At 40.3% G+C, this 21,712-nt stretch overlaps 1 protein-coding gene across 1 annotated transcript; it reads left to right on the top strand.

Annotated features, from left to right (window-relative positions):
* The first annotated feature begins 1,763 nt into the window (after positions 1-1,763).
* On the top strand, positions 1,764-15,702 carry zgc:73226 (uncharacterized protein LOC402792 homolog). The gene is made up of 6 exons (XM_034710273.1): positions 1,764-2,005; positions 8,412-8,562; positions 8,774-8,855; positions 9,387-9,460; positions 12,016-12,162; positions 14,962-15,702. Exons 1-6 carry the CDS (start codon positions 1,963-1,965, stop codon positions 15,008-15,010), a joined length of 546 nt encoding a protein of 181 aa, XP_034566164.1. The 5' UTR covers positions 1,764-1,962; the 3' UTR covers positions 15,011-15,702.
* The last annotated feature ends 6,010 nt before the right edge of the window (positions 15,703-21,712 follow it).

Below are 21,712 nucleotides of genomic sequence, written 5' to 3' on the forward strand. Positions count from 1 at the left end.
AGAGGAGCAGCTTGATAAATACTTCAGTGCAGAAAGCAGGAATCCGAGGATTTGCAGGGTGCATAGAATACACCAGTTTGATGGCACCAGATTCAGGCAGCTAAGTCAGAGAAAAGAGATCTGCATGTTGTGTTTTTAGACCTGGCTAATGCATATTGCTCAGTACCACACAGTCTAATTTGGAGTGCTTTTGACTTTTTTTTTTAAGTAACAAGGAGTGGTTGTTAACCTGGTTAAGGCATATTTCCAAGATGTTAGATTTTAACTGTTTAGCCTCTCCGAGGTGTCGTGGGCCTCACTAAACAAAACATCAAGTGCCCACTTGATAACCCCAGTGAAGTGCTGGCTCTCGCTCCCCATCTGTCCTTTTTATTTCAGGCTTTGGGGGACATCAAGAGCCATGGGGTAGACTACTAAACTTATCAGTGAAGTGTGGGGTGATTTTCTTCACTGAAGCGCTCATCCTTTCTTCAGCACAAGTACCTTGTGTTTATCTCAAAAAGTGACACACACTGGGTCTCATTCATGGAACGTGAGCAGCACGAATTTGTGTGTAAACCGTGTGCAGCGAAAATTTCCGCAGATTTCCGCATTCATCAATCTTTTAGTTGCGCTGATCTCTGAGTAACTACTCACAAAATCTGAACCTGCTCCCAACTGTGTGTAGCACTTGTGTAAATGTAGGAATACACAATCTAAATACTTAAGACCTGTTCCATAATGATAAACAGAGAACACTTCACCGTCTGTGTTTTCTGGCTGATGTAGTCCTCACTCTTTCGCTGGAAAAAGTCTTTAGTTTTATCCTTATATTCCGGATGATCACATGTCACTTTAGCTTGGGATGGCTTCATAGCTTCTTATTTTAGCTAACTCGGGCTTAGCATCACTTGACGATGTGAACTGATTTAGAAATGACTCCATGCTCGCGAGGTAGTAAACAAAGCTAAGTAGTGGCAGGAACAGTTGTGAGTGAAGTGTGAATGAGTTATATTGATGTGTCTCAGTCAAATCAGTTTTGATTGGCCCAAAGCTAACTAGGGTGGGAGTACTGGGCACAATATTCTGGTTTCATTGGCGCAAATGGTCCTCATCTGTATATATGCTGTTTTTAATGACGCAGCACAATTTTATAATTTATTAGAATTTTTCATAATTATTTCACGGATCCCCACACTATGGTTCGCGGACCCCTAGGGGTTCTAGGACCCCACTTTGAGAACCACTGGTCTATGGTATTAGTGCACACACTGCTCATGTTTTTGTAATTAACTACTTTTTGAAGTTTTCCAAACCTCATTAATAGTGTGTTCTTAATAAGTACTCATTAAAGCTAATGAGGTAGTGCTACATCCATAAAAAGACACGTGAAAGGCATGTTATGAGAGCATATAAAAGTATTTTAATATTAGAACAATCACGCTTGTGAAGTTGCTGCTAAAGCTGATATCACCCCATTGACACACAATTTGTAGCCTTATTAATACGGTTTTAAGCCCAGTATTCCACTTTAACTAACACTTATATAAAAAGAAGGTTGTTATAACAGTCTTACATAACTATGTAAGATTAAATGTAGCACATGCCTTTTAAATTCTGGTTGAGCTCTTTTTACACATATTTGTTGATCTGCTGTATAAGGCTGCCACTTTTGAGCACCGTGTTGTTGTTGAGACTGTTTACTTCTCATAGCTCTCGTCTTGTTTGTTTACCTCTTGGCTCCTGACACGTGGGGAAGGGAGGGGTAGGGGGATGAAGAGAGAAGAGGAGAGAAGAGGGAGGGGAGGGGGAGGGGAGGTGGATTAGCGCAGCGTCGGTGCCCGGTGTCCTTTTTAGACCACAACAAACACCAGAGTGATTGAGAGAGAAACACAGAGGGAAGAAACCCATTTGAACCTGCTTGTTCTCCGCGGCCAGTGTCAGCATCTCTCTCTCCCTCCATCCAGCACCCGGCGTTCAGGCATGTCTCTGCCCGGCTCACAGACACCAGAGGACGGACTCTACGGTGAGTGACAGGACGCTGGGGCTTGGACCAGGCCGTAGTTTTGATGTTATCTCATGACGTTTATTTATTTGCCTTTGCAGCTATGACGTAGGAAAAACATAGCACACGTGTTGCTAATAAACAGCTGATCATTATGGCATTAAAGCTGCGCTGCGTGCGCATAGGTGGGTTTATTAACCTCACATTGCAAATGTAAACAAAGTAGGTAAACAATGTAAGCAGTGACCCCATTATTACCTCAGTATGCCCCCAGGTATGATGTGCATATAGCAGCCTATCTAACAGTGCAGACATGATGCTAACAGCATGTCAGTCTGGGAGCAGGTGTGTGAGGAAGACACACAGGGAATGAATAAGGCACAGTCAGTTTTTAGAGCTGGCATTGTTATGTCCACTGACACTGTCATTGTGTAAACGGATTCCCTGACTCACCTGTTTGTATCTCTGTAAGCCAATTAAGCAGCAGAGATTTCCTGACACTTATAGCTCCACTTTGCTGTGTGAACATTGTTTGGCACGTAGGTTGCTGGGTAAGAACATGTGGAGCAATGTTATGGCAGGACACGAAGGGACTGTACCAAAGTCCCTTTTAAGTCTCACTTTTAACTGAGTCTTATTCTTTCTAACTTTATTTATTAATTAACTACTTCAAATGTTAGTGACTTAACTGTCTTAATTTAAATTATACACATATATACTATTAACAATTGATTTTGATTTTGTATTTTATTTTCTTTAATTTATTGTGGGTTATTTCGTTGCGTATTTAGTTATAAATTAGATCTTGTCATTTTATAATTTTTAAAGATTACCTCTTAGCATTTTAGTATTTCATTATTTATTTATTATTTATTATTTATTATTTTACTGGTTTAATCTTTTAGTGTTTCTTTATGGCGCTTTGCTTGTCTTTCTGACCACTCAAAGTGCTTTTACACTACTCGTGTCGGCTAGATCGGACTCAAAATGCTAGATCGGATATCGGTGACAAAGGGCCGATATATAGTGCCGATCCATATGGCAGATCTAGTCATCTCAGTTCTATGTTTTTCTGTGTTTACAACTGTCATGTGTGTCTCCTACGTCTTCAGCGCCAGCCGGTCTGTGCATTTTTGCCCGGCGGAGCATGATGGAGGATAACTACAGAGGCCCTGCGGTTTAGGTGCATGTCGAGCTTCTTTTGTGGTTTTCAAAGTCAGAGAAGCCTGAAGTTGCCAAAACATGATACTCAGTTTTATCCTCACATTAAGGAATAGAGATTGTTAAATCAATACCGGGATCGGATTGGTTCAGTATCGGTATCAACAGATACCAAAGCCCAGGTATCGTTATCGGTATCGGGACCTAAAAAGTAGGATCGGTGCATCCCTACTCTGCACATTCACCCATTCATACCCATTCACTGATGGTAGACGCTGCAATGTAGTGAGGGACCATCAATGTTAGCTAATCTCATTCGTGCACATTCACACACCTCTGAACAACAGAGGGAGCAATTCGGGGTTCAGTGTCTTGCTCAAGGACACTTCTGCATTTGACTGCCAATGCTGGGATCGAACCACCAACCCTCTGATTGATTGATGACCGACTCTGGTCGACTTTATCTTAGTCATTTATTTTATTTCGGTGAGTGTTAACATCTTATTTTACCTCCAGTGTTTCCTCATTAAGACATAATGACAGCGTTTCCTCTGTTCGTTCAGCAACTTATTATTATTACTATTATTTATATGTCATGCTCTTAACCTTACATATGGATTGTGGGTTGGGTTTTGGGGGTTGGGGCTGGGGCTGAGGTTGGTATGGGGGTTTTCTTATTTTATTTTTATTGTATTCTATTTTAATCATTTTTTATGTACAGCTCTTTGTGTTACAATATCATTGCATGAAAAGTGCTTTACAAATAAAGTCTGATTGATTAAATGATTGATTGAAGTAGGGGATCTAGCCTAATAATGAAAAGTGATGACAGCCCAATCAATAGTGTTTTTTGTTTGATTGTTTTTGGGCAGAACTAATCTAAATATTTATCTACTTTTTTAAACTTAAAAAGATCTGTATTTGTACAATCGATCTATCTTGGTACAGATATCATTAATTAGTTTGTTTTTAAGACACTGTCTCAAAATTACCTGCAAACACTTTTCTGTACTGCAGTTGTTTTTAACTTATAAACAGACGCAGTAATACCAACATCAAATTAATAGACAAATATCTTATTTCAGATCTAACCAATCTTACTCAATGGTTGACTGCTTTTACACCCCCATTTACTTTTTTTTCTCCAGATAATTACAAAGCCCTGATTTTAAATCAAGTGGGTAAAAAGAACAATCATTTTTAAATAGTCCTAAGTGCAGGTCATTTGGCTTTTACTAAAAACATAAGAAATGTGTGAAGTGTTCTCTAAGAATTCCAACTGGTCTCTATTCTTGATAATCTATTTCAGTGGGTACTAATTGATAAGTTATTTCCAGTTCTATTCAAGGGTAGCGCAGACTTCTCCCCCCAAAATTACAAAGAGTAAGCATCATCAAACTGTCCATTGGCAAATGTTATGTCATTATTTTGAGTTGGAAGCATCAGGAGAAAACAGTGAGTGGCGTAAACCCATCTGTAGGGTGCCATTAATTCATTCAAATATAAGGAGATACAATGAGATTAGGTGATTTAAAGAGCAAAGGGCATACTAAGATGATGGAAAACGTGATTAAAATGTGACATCTGATCTTGTTTGGTTATTTTTTGAAGAACTTTACAGTCTCCTGCTTTAAAGCTTACATCTGTTGCCTTTTTTTTGTATCTGTAAATGAAGTGGGAAGCCACATGCTTCATGTACACATTGAAAAGTTGGCCTGATTCCATTCTGCCTTAGGAACACAAGTTCACCAGCTCAGTGAGATGTAGGAACACTTGGTAAATATATCTTTTATTGAAGTTTCCAGCTTTCACCCAGGATTGTTTATGCAATTGAAAGATGTAAACAAAGAAAATGCTTGGAAGTCAACAAAGATGACCATAGTGGTTAAAGGAGCTCACAAAACACACCTACCCCCTCTGCATTTCCTAAACAGAGGCTGACTCCAATATGAAAAAAAGGGATTCTGTTGTGCTGCATTTCATTGAGTCTTTTTAGCATCCAGCGCTCATCTGCATTACATAAAGCTGATTTGGCAGCGGCACAGATGAATGTATACAGGATTGCACCATAGACACTGATTTAGTGCTGCAGAATGGTGACAGATAGATAAATCAGGCAACAAGGCAGTTGTTATGTCATAACTCCCCTCTGTAAAAAATAACTAGGGCAATGGCACAGTTTTCCTGCTCTGCTCTCCCTCTCCCCCTCTCCCCATCCTCCCTCCAGCTCTGTGCACACACATGTCTCCTCTCTGCCTCCACTGCTACTTGTGTGATTACAGTGTCATAAAGTAAAGATTAGAGCAATCACATCATACTTGGTAGGCAGATGTGGTGTTGATATTTCGTAAAATGCTCTGTGTGTCACAGAGGAGTAAAGGCATGATGACAAGAGAGAAACAAGAGGAGGAAGGGAAGAGAGGAGCATGAATGGCTAATCTCTAACAGAAATAAGATCTTACGTAAGCAAGCATGCTGTCAGGCCCAGTTATCCCTGCCCTACTCTTTGGCTCATGGTGCGTGCGCGCCATACACACTAGAGTGCGTGTGTGCATGTGCAAATCTCTTCCTGATCATGTACTCAGTGAACCTGCATGTCCATTCATTCATGTAAGGTGTGTTTTTAACCCATTGATTTAGAAACACAGTGTCATTCATTGTCAGAGTGTGATAGTGTGTGTTTGTTTGTTTCTAAGCGTGCATTCATAGTCCAGTCTAGCCAGATGTCAATTCTGCATTCATCCCCTCTCAGAATATCAAATGTCAAGTCAGGACATCTGTGACGTCACCATAAGTCAACAACAACACATGCCTGTCGGCTCACACATCATTGCACAACACAGATCTAACATGGCTGATATAGTAAAAGGAGTGTGACAACGTTAGAACTGATTGTATGCGTGAAATAAGTTGCTTACCTTCGTTATTATGAACAACAGACATATAAATAAGAAACATCCATCCATTATCTTGACCGCTTATCCCGTTGGGGGTCACGGGGGGCTGGAGCCTATCCCAGCTGGCTTCGGGCGGAAGGCAGGGTACACCCTGGACGGGTCGCCAACCTATCACAGGGCTAACACAAAGAGACACACACTCACACCTACGGGCAATTTAGAGTGATCAATCAACCTGAGCATGTTTTTGGATTGTGGGAGGAAGCCGGAGTACCTGGAGAGAACCCACGCATGCACGGGGAGAACATGCAAACTCCACACAGAAAGGCACGGGTATTCGAACCAGGAACCTTCTAGCTGTGAGGCAACAGCGCTACCCACTGCACCACCGTGTAGCCCTAAATAAGAAACATGCACACCTAATTTGGTTAGTTATTGAATCAAATCTCTTCAAATCATAAAACAGAATGGCATCCAATTTTTAAAACAATGACAATGTTTTCATTGCTCAGTGTTATTTAATGTATGCCTATCATTATGATCTATTTAAAATTTGGTATACACAAGGGAGCTATTTTTGGTGTTCAAATTTCTAGGGTCATGTTATGTTACGTAAGGTAGCAGTTCTGTGGCCTGTTGCAGCAGCTCTGCATAAGTTGAATCCTAAGTAAGGGTGTTAAGTCAACCCCAATCCATACATAAATGCCCATCTCCTTTACAAAATCACACATGGCATGGCTCCCCCACCACTTAGCGATTTTGTTAGCATCCAAACTAATTCGCATCACATTACGAGAGGAGTCACAAGAGGGGACTGTGTTATTCCACTTAGAAAAAGTGCTTTTAGTCAATCAGCCTTCTCCATCAGAGCCTCACGAGAATGGAACAACATACCAACTTCTATCAGAGAGCTCAACACATACCGGTCGTTTAGTTTTCATTTGAAGCAGCGGCTCATAAGCAACCAAATCTGTCAGCACTGAACACATCTCCCCCTGCTGCTGCCACCTTGTGTCAGCCATCTGTGAATTTGTGAATTTGACATTTTGGAGTGGGTGCCATATTGAAAGTGCTAGCACAACCAAACTTTGATCTAACATAGAAACGAGGTAGAGGTGGAGCTTAGGCAGGCTTTTGTCCCATGGTAACAATTACAATGTGCCCACCTGTCATTCAACACCCTTAATTATGGAAATGTACAGTATGTATAACTCTTAGCCTTCTCTCTCTCTCTTATTCTCCTCTATCCCTCTTTAAAACCTCAACTCGGTCAAGGCAGATGGCTGTCGAACATGAGTCTGGTTCTGCTCGAGGTTTCTGCCTATTAAAAGGAACTTTTTCCTTGCTGCTGGAACAAGCTAAATACTGCAATGCTCATTGTGTATTTAGATGAGATAAGATCCTGTCAGTAAGAGGGGACTGGATCATATCCTGTCTTGATGTTGGGCCTTTGTTAATAATTTAACATGGAGTATGGTCGAGAACCGCTATGTTTGTAAAAGCGTCTTCAGATAACGTTTGTTGTGATTTGGAGTTGTACAAATTAAGATTGATTGATTGATATTATATTAATGGGTGGGGTTTTAAAAGTCAACTTCCTATATACTGTTTTCCTATTTATTAAATGAGCAACATACCAAAAACTGTTTTGTTCTTTTGAAAAATAGGATTAAAACATGTTGACTTTTGTGGTAAAAATGGGCGTTAACAGAGGATCAAATGTTTACTCATTGGCTTTTGCTGCCAGGGGGGGAGCATAGGTCATTTATGAACTTCTTCCAGCTGGTTCGGCGTTGAGCGATCTTCTCTGCTTCCTTCCAAGATGTTCCTTTCTCCTTGAGTTCTGCCTCGACAGACCTTTTCCAGCTGTTTTTGGGTCTTCCCAGCTTTCTTTTCCCCTGGGGGTTCCAGGTTAAGGCTTGCCTGGTTGTGTTGGAGGATGGTTTTCTCAAGGTGTGCCCGATCCACACCTATGCTCCCCCAAGAGCCAAAGGGTTTAAGTCAGTTAAGTCAAGTTTTGCTGCCAGCCTCAAGTGGACACTGGAGGAACTGAAGGAACTGCAGTTATTCATTAGATTTTTTTTATCACTAGAGGTTGCTGCTTGCCTTGAAGACAACTGAGGAACATTGAATCAGAATTTCAGCCACACATCCTGAGTATACTAGAAGAGAAAATGGCTGATGTGTCAATATGGTCAATGAACTGTTTAAGTGACTCAAATACTTGATACTTTTTTGCTTTTCTGATCACAACTCCTTTCGGCTCATTAAAGGCTATATACAGTTTGTGTATGGAACCCTGCTGTTGCTTGCTTCCTTGCTGATTCGCTGAGCATCATTACAAACTGCATGCTTTGTTTGATCATCAGGCTCCTGGGTCGAATTGGAGGAGCTGATCGCAGCTGTGAGCCGCAGGGAGAGTCTGACAGGGCCGCAGGACAGCATCTCCTCCGCCCTGCAGGGGGAGCTGGAGAGGATCCTTTTGGAGGCACAGCTTGAGTGTGAGAGGAGTAGAGACAGGTAAGGGTGCAGGGGTTTTTCGTTGTTAGTGTTGCTTTGTTTTGTTATGGGTTTTGGGACTTTGGCAGCACAGCAGGCTGTAAAAATAACATTCAGATAAATACGTTCTCTCCTGTGTACTGCATAGATTTGCTTGTTATTGACAATATGCATTTAATGTTAGTTTTAACAGAAATGTGGGTTTAAATAAAAAAAGTTTTTTTTTCCACAGTCCTCCACAGGCCGTGACTCCACAGTCCACCGGTTCCCCAAGAGCAACTAGTGAGCATGACAGTGACTATGTCCCCATACAGGTATTTATTTTCATAACACTGATGATTTCAGTTATTAGTATTGTCAAATCAATTTCTTGTTACTTTTGTTAAAGTACCCATGTCTGCTCAAGGAGGTTTATCTCTGCTTGTCATCCAAGACAGCATCACTTCCTGATTTCCCAAAGGGGCGGGCCGAGGGTCATAATCACAGAAAGTGAATTTGTAAATCTTGTGTTAGAGAAATTAGTGGAGTTAAAATGATTGATTAATGTGTTAACTTTGACAGCCCTAATCTTAATTAATTAATGTAATTTGGAAAACTTACAGTCCACATGTTAAAGATCCAAAAGAGAGTTGTCTGATGTGGGTGAGTATTTTAAGGCAGGTAATTAATGCTCAACTGTTTCAAAACCTTCAAAAAGATATTAAAGATACATTTCAGATTCAATTTCAGCAATCTACAGTATATGTGTTAAAGATGTTCAACCTAATGTCAATTTCTGCTGTTTGATTTTCTCCTCTGTGTTTGCTCTGCTTCCACTGTTCATCTAATTCTTTATGATATTGTAGGAGGAAGTTGAGCGACGAGGGGACACTGACTGGGTGTGGGATTGGTCCAGTAGACCTGAAAATATGCCACCAAAGTAAGATCAGCTCATTAAGAGTTACTCATTACTATTCATTGGATGTTAGTTTTCATGTGATGTAGTATTAAACCACAAATCTAGATTTTTTTTAAAAACATTTGATCAGCTTTAAGTTCATATAATTTTTTCCAAAGCAGAACAAGAGGACAGATTGAACTCTCATTTCTATGCAGTTAGAATGGAGCTAGGACTGAAGGTGATAAGCTTGGCCTAGCATAAAGTCTGGGAAAGCAGGTAGCCTTGACCTTATACAGGGGATATCAAAAGTCTACACACCCCTGTTAAAATGCCAGGTCTTGTGATGTAAAAAATTGAGACCAAGATAAATCATGTCAAAACTTTTTCCACCTTTAATGTGACCTATAACATGAACAATTCAATTGAAAAAAAAAGTCAAATATTTTAGGGGAAGAATAAAAAATACAAAAATAAAACAATGTGGTTGCATAAGTGTACACACCCTCTTATAAATGGGGTTGTGGCTGTGTTCAGAATTAACCGATCACATTCAAATTCATGACAAATAGTAGTCAGTATACACCTGTCATAATTCAAAGTGACTTTGATTAATCCCAATAAAGATCAGCTGTTCTAGGAGGATTTTACTGACATTTCCTCAGTTGCATCTTACAGCAAAAACCATGGTCCACAGAGAGCTTCCAAAGCAGCAGAGGGATCTCACTGTTGAAAACTATCAGTCAGGAGAAGGTTACAGAAAAATAACCAAGGCATTAGATATACCATGGAGCACAGTGAAGGCAGTCATCATCAAGTGGAGAAAATATGGTATAACAGTGACATTCCAGAGAACTGGACATCCCTCCAAAACTGAAGAAAAGACAAGAAGAAAACTGGTCAGGGAGGCTTCCAAGAGGCCTACAGCAACATTAAAGGAGCTGCTTTCTGACCAGTACTGGCTGTGTACTACATGTGACAACATCTCTCCTATTCTTCATATGTCTCGGCTAAGGGTAGGGTGGCAAGATGGAAGCCTTTTCTTATGAAGAAAAACATCCAAGCCCAGCAAAAAAAATTCAAAAACATACATGAAGTCTCCCAAAAGTATGTGGCAAATGTTTTATGGTCTTATGAAACCAAGGTTGAACTTTTTGGCCATAATTCCAAAAGGTATGTTAGGCATAAAAACAGCACTGCACATCACATAAAGAACACCACATAAAGAACACCATACCCACAGAGAAGCATGGTGGGGGGCAGCATCATGCTTTAGGACTGTTTTTCTTAAGCTGGAACCAGGGCCTTAGTCAAGGTGGAGGGAAGGATGAACAGTTACAAAAAACAGTCAATTTTGGCACAAAACCTCCAGGCCTCTGTTAGAAAGATGAAGATGAAGATGAATTTCATCTTTCAACATGACAATGAACCAAAGCATACATCCAAATCAACAAAAGCATGGCTTCACCGAAAGAAGATTAAAGTTTTGGAATGGCCCAGCCAGAGTCCAGACCTGAATCCATTTGAATATCTGTGGGGTGATCTGAAGAGGGCTGTGCACAGATGATGCCCTTACTATCTGATAGTTTGGAGCTTTTTTATAAAGAAGAATGGGCAAATAATGCCACGTCAAGATGTGCCATGCTAATAGACTCCTAGAGTGCTGTAATACAATCAAAAGGTGCTTCAAACAATTATTAGTTAAAGGGTGTGTACACTTATGCAACCACATTATTTTATTCTTTTATTTTTTATTCTTCCCCCTAAAAGAGTAAAAAAAAAATTCAATTGAATTGTTCATGTTATAGGTCACATTACATGTGGAAAAAGTTCTGAAATGATTTATTTTGGTCTCAATTTTTTACATCTCAAAACCTGGCATTTTAACAAGGGTGTGTAGACTTTTGATATCCACTGTAATTGTATACACAACTTTGGCTACCAGAACTCAGAAGCTCACTTTTTAATACTTTCAATGCTGAATCTATAAAATCCCTTGTATAAATACAGCAATGTTTGGTTTTGAATGGAGTTATTTGCTGCAATAATTTCAAAGCACTTCCTTTTTTTAGCATGAGGTTACCTTTACATCCAGCAACAGCATAAGAGTTTTTGTTTTTTTTGCAAAGTAAAAGTTAGTTCAGAATTCCCTATAAAAACAAATGTATCCATATTTGACTGAAAAAAACATTTGGTGTTTCTGTTTTTGATGTTAGCTGAAAGGCAAAGCCTATTTGAAAGTTTTTGTTTTCTGTCTCTTCAGTCTGACTCTGGCAGCACGTTAAAAATGCTCTTAAATTCAGTTTGCGGATTTTCCCTTTGAGTGTTGAGAAACACATGAATCACCCTCACTTTTATTTACTCTTCCACACTTGACATTTCATCTTCTTTAATACAATAACTCAGTTTGACAGGTAGCAGTTCTTAATGGCCTCAGACTGTCTTCACTACCTTTCTTGCATTCTGACTTTTCTCTCCTGTGTTCTCATTATCTCTGTTGTTGTTTTTTATTCTTTCTATCTTCACTGTATCTACATCTCTTATCTCCTGCTCCTCATCTTCCTTTCTCTCTATGTCTGTCTCTCTTTTTTCTGCAGAGAGTTTGTGTTTCAACACCCTAAACAGCAGAGCTCCCTCAGCGTTAGGAAGACAGAGGTGATGAAGAGAGGCCTCTTCTCCTCTGATGTTCTCCTCTTACTCGGTCCTACACTGCTGGCTTCACACCTGCTCACACTTGGAGTCGGGTGAGACACACACTTATACTCACATTGTCATTTTTGTTTGAACAAATGTATGTTCAACTGCTTAGTCCTTTAAGCTTTTATTTTCCATATAATCAATCAATAAATCTTTATTTGTATAGTGCCAAATCACACCAAACTTTATCTGAAGACACTTTTACAAACATAGCAGGTCTAGACCATATTCTATGTTAAATTATTAAGAAAGACCCAACTTCAAGAGAAGATACAATCCAGTCCCCTCATACTGACAGGACTCCATCTTATTTCATCATAATACACGATGAGCATCGCACCTCGCAGTATGTAATGTAGCTAGCTACAGTGACAAGGAAAAAACTTTATTTTAACAGGCAGAACCCTTGAGCATAACCAGACTCATGTTAGACAGCCATCTGCTTCGACCGAGTTAGGGTTTGAAAGAGGGATAGAGGAGAATAAGAGAGATATAAAAGTAGTTCATAGTCACAACAAAAACAGATTAACTGGAACTTGAAATTCCTTGCACTCTTGAAACATCTGGCACCTTATTTATGGAAGAGGTGGAAAAATAGAAGACTCGGATCTAGCTAGCAACTGGCAATTTTCCTGACTAACATGACAACTGGTATTGGTGCATTAATTACTGTAGCTAGCTAGGTTATATTTGCTCCAGGAGTTTGAAGATTTCCACGCTGACCTAAAAATGGCTTTAACAGTCAGCTTTTCTCACTGTTTTGTTTTTTCTGTTGTTTTGTATTTGTAAAAAAAAATCTTTAAGAATTACCTTGTCACTCTGTAAAGTCTGTAGGCCCAGCAGGAAAGCCATGCAAGAGTTCAAAACAATACAAGTATTTTAATGACTTTTTTTCCCCATATAAGCCTGTGAAACAAATCATATTTAAAGTAATATTGAGTTGAAAGAAAGAAAGGATGATTTTCTTTCCTTAACATTCTTTTCAGAGGTACGTTTTAAGGTAGCAAATGACTAAAGGAAATGTTTTAAGTTTAGGTTTTAGATTCGTTAGCCCTGGTAAGTTTCTGGGCTTTGACTTAAACTTGACATGGTTTCCAATAAGTGCAATATAAGCTCATATGAGGAGTTTTACGCTGGCTATAAAATTGACTGAAATTCTTAATTTTTTTGAAAGCAAACATGTCTTGGGAGAAGAGATAAGAGGTATCACTCTGTCAACAGGGGGTGCCAAAAAAGCTTTAAAATGATGTTTGCCATGTGATGCATACTAACCCCAAAACACTTAATATCTACTGTAAAATCATGAGTATAAGTTGCAACAGTACATGAGACTCAGCTCCCAGGGGTAAAAAGATTTAGGTTGTTCCTGCGTGGGGACCCGCAAAGCGTTCAGCAACTTGCAGTTTCTATACAGACATGTAGCTCTTTGGAGTACCATCTCTTATCACCAGCCTGCTGGCTACCTGTACAGTAGCCAAGCATAGCCAACCGTAGCACTGATAGTTGTGAGGGTCGGGAAATGTGGGGAGTAGAGAGCGAGGGGGAGACATGCAAGAGATGGTCGCGGCCGGGAATCGAACCGGCAACCCCTGCGACAAGGACTGTAGCCTCTGTATGTGGGGCGCTTAGACCGCTAGGTCACCAGCGCCCCCACTGCTTTCTTTTAATGCATGATTAGAAGCTAATGAGGGAGAAAAGTGGTGCTGCTAGGCTGGTTAGCCCAACTCAGTCGAAGCAGATCGTTGTCTAACATGAGTCTGGTCCTGCTTGAGGTTTCTGCCTGTTAAAAGGACGTTTTTCCTTGCCACTGTAACTAGCTAAATACTGCATGGTGCAATGCTCATTGTGTATTAAGATGAGTTAAGTCCTGTCAGTAAGAGGGGACTGGGTCTTATCCTGTCTTGATGTTTGGTCTTTGTTAATAATTTTAACATAGAGTACGGTCTAGACCTGCGATGTTTGTAGAACCGTCTTGAGATAACATTTGTTGTGATTTGGCACTGTACAAATAAAGATTGATTGATAAGCTTTGTTGTGTATCCAGCATACTTTGCACATTGAAGCGGTTGCTGGCTACTTTGAATCTCCAGGGTAAACTACTGTACATAACAGAATACCCCATTCTATATTTTATATAGTGTACTCATCTGTGTGTAGGATGCAGCTGAATTTATAGATGACAAAAAAAAACCACAACTGTAGATCAGCAGATACCCTTATGTATGGTACAGTAACTACCCAGTAAGATAACTTACTTAAACCAGGTGCTTAAATTCTTCAGTATTCAAATTAATTATGAACTAAAGGCATTTATTCTCAAGATGCTGAAGCTTTGTGTCTTAGGTGCCACTGACTTTCACAATAATGAACAGGACTCTTCGTCTAACACTATCCAGTTTCACTTATACAGCAATGGCTGCCTAACAGTTGTAAAACACCCCACAGTAATTGTGCCAAGAGTGAACAAGTTTATCTAGAGTTACCTGTACACATCAACCCATGGACACCATTTAAACCAGCGTTTGCCACAGAATGTACCCGTGGCTGGGGAGGTAGAGACGTAGAGGAAATATGGTTGGGAGGGGGGTGACATACGGCCAAGGGTTGTGGCTGGAAGTTGACCCAGTAATTGCTACAAGGAGGACCACAACCTCAATTTTTTTTTCAATGCTCAACATGTCAATGACCCAAGTATCGCCCATGTGTGGGAAATGCTGTTAACATTTTGAGAAATCCAAAGCTTAAAGTCAACATAAAGCAGGCTACAGTTGTTGAGCCTAATTGGAAAATTAAGGGAAGGGTATCAGCAGATGGTTATTTATGATTTCCTTCTTTTTCTTTTTCAGGATCTACATAGGAAAGCGATTGGCTGCTTCAACAACTAGCACGCTGTGAAGTTGGCAGCAGCCCACCAACCCCATTCGCTCACCATCTGACCAGTAAGGTTGCAGTCTGCCCTCTCCACTGCAACTATTTGCCTCCTTCCTTCTTCTTCACTGGGGCAACCTTAGGTTCCCGTCTGTCTGTCTGTCCCTTTGTCTCCATGTTCATCTGTCCTTCTGTCAGTCTTTGCATGTCGTAGGGCTCCGGGAGTGGAGGGATGCCAACCCATGAGTCAGACTGAGGTCACTTTTACTCTCTTGGAGAGTAACACTGATCTCAACCAGCAAAGGCAAATCAGTGAGAAGAGATTGCCCAGATACAAGAGAAAGGAGAGCAAGAGAGTTTCACCCAGATAGAACAATAAATCCTTTTGATAGGAGGGGATAAAAAAGGTTCGTTGGGAACAGTGTGTTCGGCAAAATGAAAAAGATAATATGTGGTAGCCTTTTTGCCCCAACCTTTGAAAAAGCGAAATGTCTGTCATTTGTCAAAAGTAATGACCCTCTGTACGACTGAGCTGCTAAAAGTGGTACTTGGGGTTTTGTTCTGCACTGATGGTGTATCTAATGTAGAGTTTTTTTAGTTGGCTGAGTGAATGTAGGAACAGCTCTGGTTGTGCTTTTTGTCCCATAAACCGATTAAATATTTGACCTCCGACAAAGACAATCACGATCCCATTAAACTTCACTCTTCGAAAACCTTAATGTGCCTCTTGGGTCTTTTATTTTCTCCTCCAGCTTCATCCAAGCAGCGTTTGTGCTACACATGTTCGTCTCATTTAATAAATCCTGAGAAGGAGAAACATTTCCAGCTAGCAAAGCACAAAGATTTGCTGAAGCAGGCTTGGACCTGTAACTTTTACTGTTAATGTACATTGTATTTTTAGCCTTTGGGGAAAGGTTGTCTGGATATTACTTTTAGGTATTTGTATAAAACCAAAGGGAAAGACAACCCACTGTGTTGCAAACTGCCTGCAAATGAACCAAAGCATCTGTTACACATTTATTCTCTTTTCCATCGAAGGTGAATCACTGCAAATCCCTACAATGATTTTTTTCTGATAAGCTCTTGTGTTTTTCACAAGCTGAGTTTTATTCCTAACCCCAGAGATGACTTTTACAGAAATGTTATGACATCACACCAGCTTGTCGCTTCCCATCTGCCTTTGTCATTCCTCACCTCACACAAGCCTTTCTTTTGTATTTGAGCTGCTCTGACCAGTCAACGATTTGTCTTTTTATTGCCTTCCCGTAAACCTACAAGCCGTTTCCTCTTTACATCTCATGAAAATAGCTGGTCTGGATTGAGAACCTTGAGACTGAAAAGCACAGTGACGGCTTTGCAATGCTGCCTTGAACATAAATGTGCCCATTTGTTGTCCAGCCTGGCCAAGCCCAACATGTTTATCAGCCGTTAGCGGAGTGTTTGATGTGAGGGGTCCTGCTGAGCTCGTTAAGCTACTTCTAGACAAGCTGCGCTGACGATGCAACAACAAGAGCATGAAAGCACCTGGTTCCCATTCACACAAATACACCCACATGCACACAAGCATAGCATGCCCAGTAACTGGTGCATGTTTGGCATCACTTAAACACAACAAAGAACACAAGGAGGTAGTCTGTAAGTACATGAGGCTGTCCATTCATCGCTCTAAACTTGGGTGTCAAATGTTCTTCTGGCAAATCACAATGTGTTATGTGTGATTATTTCTTAATGTCACGGTTTCAGATTTTTTTTTCCAAAAAGCAAGTATCAACTTAACTTGAACAAAAGAACAGAAGGCAAAAATTAGTCGAAATGATCACCATGTAGGTTCTATGGGGTGCCGTTTGTAAAGTTGTGCACACTGAAAATAATAGCAACAATTCTCCACATTTAGCTCCAAAACATCATAAAAACGGAGTATAAATTTCTAAAAGACAGAGCAATATTTGTGATATTCTTCACGTTTAATTTTGCCCTGAAAAATGAAGGTAAGTTACACTCGATGTTTAATCTAGATGTTACATTTTAATTTCAAATATAAATCTAAATGTTAAAAGTTCAATCTAAATGTTAAATCTAAATGTTGATTGTTAAATCTAAATGTTGATTGTTAAATCTAAATGTTAAATGTTGCTCTGTGATCCTAAATATTTAGCTAATATGCAAATTCATACTGCCTTACTACTAGTTACTACTTCATTCTGGAATAGAAGCACTGTTATATAGGACGCAGTTTGTTTTCAACTGTCCTCCTATCTAACAACTTCCATTGTGTACAAAGTCCACAATGTGCAGTTTCTATGCAGATGAGTAGCTCTTCCTACCACTTTTTTTCTATATCCCTCTAGCTACCGGTATGGTAGTTGAGCAACTAAATGTGAATATGGACAGACCATTTTGCTGAGACTCATGGCACCAACCTCTGTGTAAAAAGTACCTCTACACATGGTGACGCTGAAGAAGCGGTGATAGTAGACGGGTCCGCCTTGCTATGTATCCATTACGCTTCTCACAAAAAAGCAGTTGCTTTCTTCCTTGAGTATCATTTCATGGAATAAAATTCCATAATGTTATTAAATGCCTCTTTTTCATTTTACTCATACATGGTTGCATCGGTGTATGGAACACAACCCACTTTAGAATGACAAACATGGTAATAAAAGCGCATCTTATACACCAAATTTTAATGTAGTTTGGAAAAGTCTGCAATAAACTGTTTCTTTAAAGGTGACATATCATACAAAATCGACTGTTTAATGGTTCTCTACCTGAAATATGTTTCCCTGGCATGTCTACAAACCCCCTGAAAATGAAAAAAAATCCATTCTGCCCCTGTTCTAATTTCTCCACCTTTCTGTAAATGTGTGCTGAAACGAGCCGTTTCAGTTTTCAGTGTTTTTCACACGTCATAACGCCATCCGGTCTGTAACGGAAGTCATAGCTCGGAGCTTGTTCAGCCCATAGACTGTATAAAATACAACTCAATTCCCCCTCCTTTTTCATTACCTGCACAAATGTGTGCTAACAAGGAGCTTAGGAGAGAGGCATGCTAGTTGTAGGCTGTCTTAATAAACACAAAGGTTGGTTTTACTCCCCACGTCTGCAGATTTGAAGATCTAGTGGATGATTTTTATTTTTCATGGAAAAGTGCTAGCGCTAGTTAGCATAGCAACATAGCTACATGTTCGTAGCTGTGTCCCAAGACACACGTTGACATACTGACAAATAAAACAACAAGAAACACAAAATCTGTGACCAATCGTTCAGAAAGGTTCTGCTGCAGGCGCCTCTCCGCCAGGATCAGATTCTGGATCAAATTCAGAGGGTTGAAGTAACGCAGGTCTGTGAGCAGCCGTGTATATTCAGCCAACATGTAAACATTAGATCAACGTGCTGGACAGCCGAGGGCACATCCACTTCCTGAGGGGGCGTTGTCAGAGAACTCATTCTCATTTAAAGGCACAGACACAGAAAACAGCCTGTTCTAAGCAGGGCTGAAAAAGAGGGGTTTACAGGCATGCAAAAATCTGATATTAAAGTGTTTTTTTGAGCAATAAACTTTAAAGACATGTTTTGGGGACCTCTTAGACCAATATATTTTGATCAAAAAGGGCATAATATGTCACCTTGAAAGCTGTGACACTCATTCTGTTACCACCTGTTTTCACCATGTGGAGTCTCCAATCCTGCCAGGTAACAGTACAATAGTTGAGGTATCAATAGTTGTGGGGTACAGACCCACAGCACACAACCCCTCTGCAGGGATTTGCGGCATCCACCTCTACTGACCAGCTCTTAGTTATGCTGCTATAGGCTTAGACTGCCGGGGGGAACTGGCTCACTGACATACTAGGATCCTATCTTACCCCCCAATCCCCACACACTTACTTTAAATCACCCTGTCCGATTAAAATACTAACCATAGACCTTTCTGGAGTCCCTGAGCTCCCTTGTCTCGTAGGTTCCTCTGAATCTTTGTCGTAGACGGCCTGCTGCTGTGAACGTTCCAGACTGCAGCTGCTATGGACGTGTCGGACTCCAGCAGCAACAGCTACTACTACTACTACTACTACTATCCAACTCATCGCTATCATCTCTCTCTCTCTCTCTCTCTCTCTCTCTCTCTCTCTCTCATTCAGATGTGTGTCTAACATGAGTCAAGGTTTCTGCCTATTAAAAGGATGTTTTTCCTTGCCACTTTAACTAGCTAAATACTGTGAGGTGCAATGCTCATGGTGGATTAAGATGAGATAAGATCGAGTCCTGTCAGTAAGAGGGGACTGGATTGTTTCCTGTCTTGACGTTGGGTTTTTGTTAATAATTTAACAGAGTACGGTCTAGACCTGCTTTGTTGGTAAAAGCGTCTTGAGATAACGTATGTTGTGATTTGGCGCTATACAAATAAAGATTGATTCATTGATTAATTTTAAACATTTGGAATAAGATGTTTTTTTCCCACACAAAGATTGGATCGTAAGCAAGGCGGTCCTGACAGCTAACTTCTGCACAGCAGGAGCTTTCCTCACTTTTTAAAAGGGTTTTTTCACATTAGCTTAAATTTGCTTGGGTTAGCTAATGTTACTGGTTCTTGGTAGCAAAAAAACAAAGAGAACAGAATGAGGCACTTACTACACAGCCTGGTGATACTTAGTCTCAGAGTGATAGTAAAACAGCTGGCATCATGACAGCACAAAAGTAAGCTGATCATTTTTCATCAAGATTGTGACTGCTCTAGACTTGAGGGATTTTTTCTTCTTTTTTGGACTTAAACCAATCCAATACTATGTTTTCACCATTAGACCAAAGGAACTAAAGCAGATAATCTAGCCTAACTGTATGCTTGTTCACAACCAGTCTAAGTGTTATTTTGCCCCTACAGGGCTTTGTGACTGTTCCTGCTTTCATAAGTAAATAAGTGAAATAACAGGAACAGCTCTGAAAAGAGGACCAGAGCTATCCTTTAAGCTGTGAATGCAGCCTGTGGATTGTCCTAGATTCAACCCCCCACTAGGACCATTTATCCTCAGCTTGGGGCAAACAGGCAGTCACAGCTGGGACAGGCCATTGTAAATCACAGTGTTCCTACACGGTTATATCCTCCGTTTGCTGTGAACTTCTGTGACTTTTCTCAGCAGGGGACTGTGTTAAGATCTGTCCACCATGTAATATGTTTCCTGAAAAGGGTAAGATTCAGTAACACGCCACATGTGATTTTTCCCATCATATGACTTTCAATATGCAGTGAAAAAAAAGAGCATGAGAGATTCATGTTATGAAAGATTATCTAAATCCTCTCTTCATGCTTTGATTCTTGTATCTATTGGAGGTGGAGGAGACAGACGCTGAGATACAATGTGGAAGAAATCTAGTCATTTCCTGGGCTGAACTGCAGAGATTGGACATCTGTCTCTCTGGGAAAAGCATTATCTTCCCGCGCCTATACTACGAGACAGGAAATATAGAGTCTAGTTTCAAAGGGTTTGGATGCAACAAAGAAATTCAGTTTAATTGGCACCAAGTCTGTGCCTTAGCATTCATACAAGGTCACTAATTTGAAGCCTCCGTCTCAAGTAACTTCACTTTACCACATGTGGCCCACTTCCCTCTCATGAACCTCTTATTATAAGGAATTGTAGCTTTTAATTCGACAGAACTGAATGACGTACTCCCTCTCAAATATCAGACAAACACTTTGCTTACCAAACCAGCACACTCCTACGCAACTTTTTGGTCCTAGTGTGTGGGTTTTAATAGTTGTGCTGATGCACAATAAATACATTCATCTCTTTTATTAGATTTTTGTTAGGGAGAGGTTGCTTTTTCTCTCTACATGTGATTCAAATTTGAGTGAAGTAGAAAGAAACCCCTGGAAGAAACATACAGTTCTTAAACTCTATGCCAATCTTTACAATTTGACTGTGTCTGAATAAATGACCCTGTGTGCTCTCGCACTATGTGCTGTTTCCCACCGTATGGCGGACCCTTCCAGCCCAGACACGCTCGCTCTCAATGTGCCAGAACTATGAGTGATTAATGAGAGCACCTGGAGTAAGACTCAATGGAGAACAATGCCGTGCTGTTCGTGCTGTGTAAACAAGCTGCTCACTGTAGTGTAGGTGTGTTTTGTCCTCACGTCCTGAAGAAGTTGTTTGATGATGTTTTCGCTACAAAGAAGCCTTTCTGAACATGACGAGAGGGATAAAGCATATAAGAGGGTTTTTTTTTTTCCTTTTACTTGAAAGTGCGTTTAGGTTTAAGACAGAGAAGAGAGAACAAGAATAAAGCTGCCATGCTTCATTATAACTGCCTGTCAGCTAAAACATCATCCAGACTCCAACCCAAACACGCACCTTTTGAACTTCAGAGCTTTGGGTGGGTGTGTCTGACAACTTTTGTGACTTTCCAAAACTAACAATCCAGCATTAATGCCCACTTCACTGAAGGAACTTATCTTTAAACGTATCCCTCTAGCTCTCTTTCCCACAATAATTACACAATTATTTTTGTAGCTACTGATGTGAAAAAACATGTCCCACTTTGACCGAAGTGCACATTCACAAAAGCTATTAACATTTTTATACTCCTACCTAACTTAGCTCTGAAAGTCTACAGCCCAGTTTAAAGGCAGCTCTTGGTCATGTGATGAGTCACACTCAAAGTGCAAGTACCTTAGCGAAACATTTCAGCCCACTTTTATTTGCTTTACACAAATCCACCATTCACAGTTTA

Source organism: Notolabrus celidotus, chromosome 19 (genome assembly GCF_009762535.1).
Source record: "Notolabrus celidotus isolate fNotCel1 chromosome 19, fNotCel1.pri, whole genome shotgun sequence".
In the NCBI taxonomy this organism is placed as follows: Eukaryota; Metazoa; Chordata; class Actinopteri; order Labriformes; family Labridae; genus Notolabrus; species Notolabrus celidotus.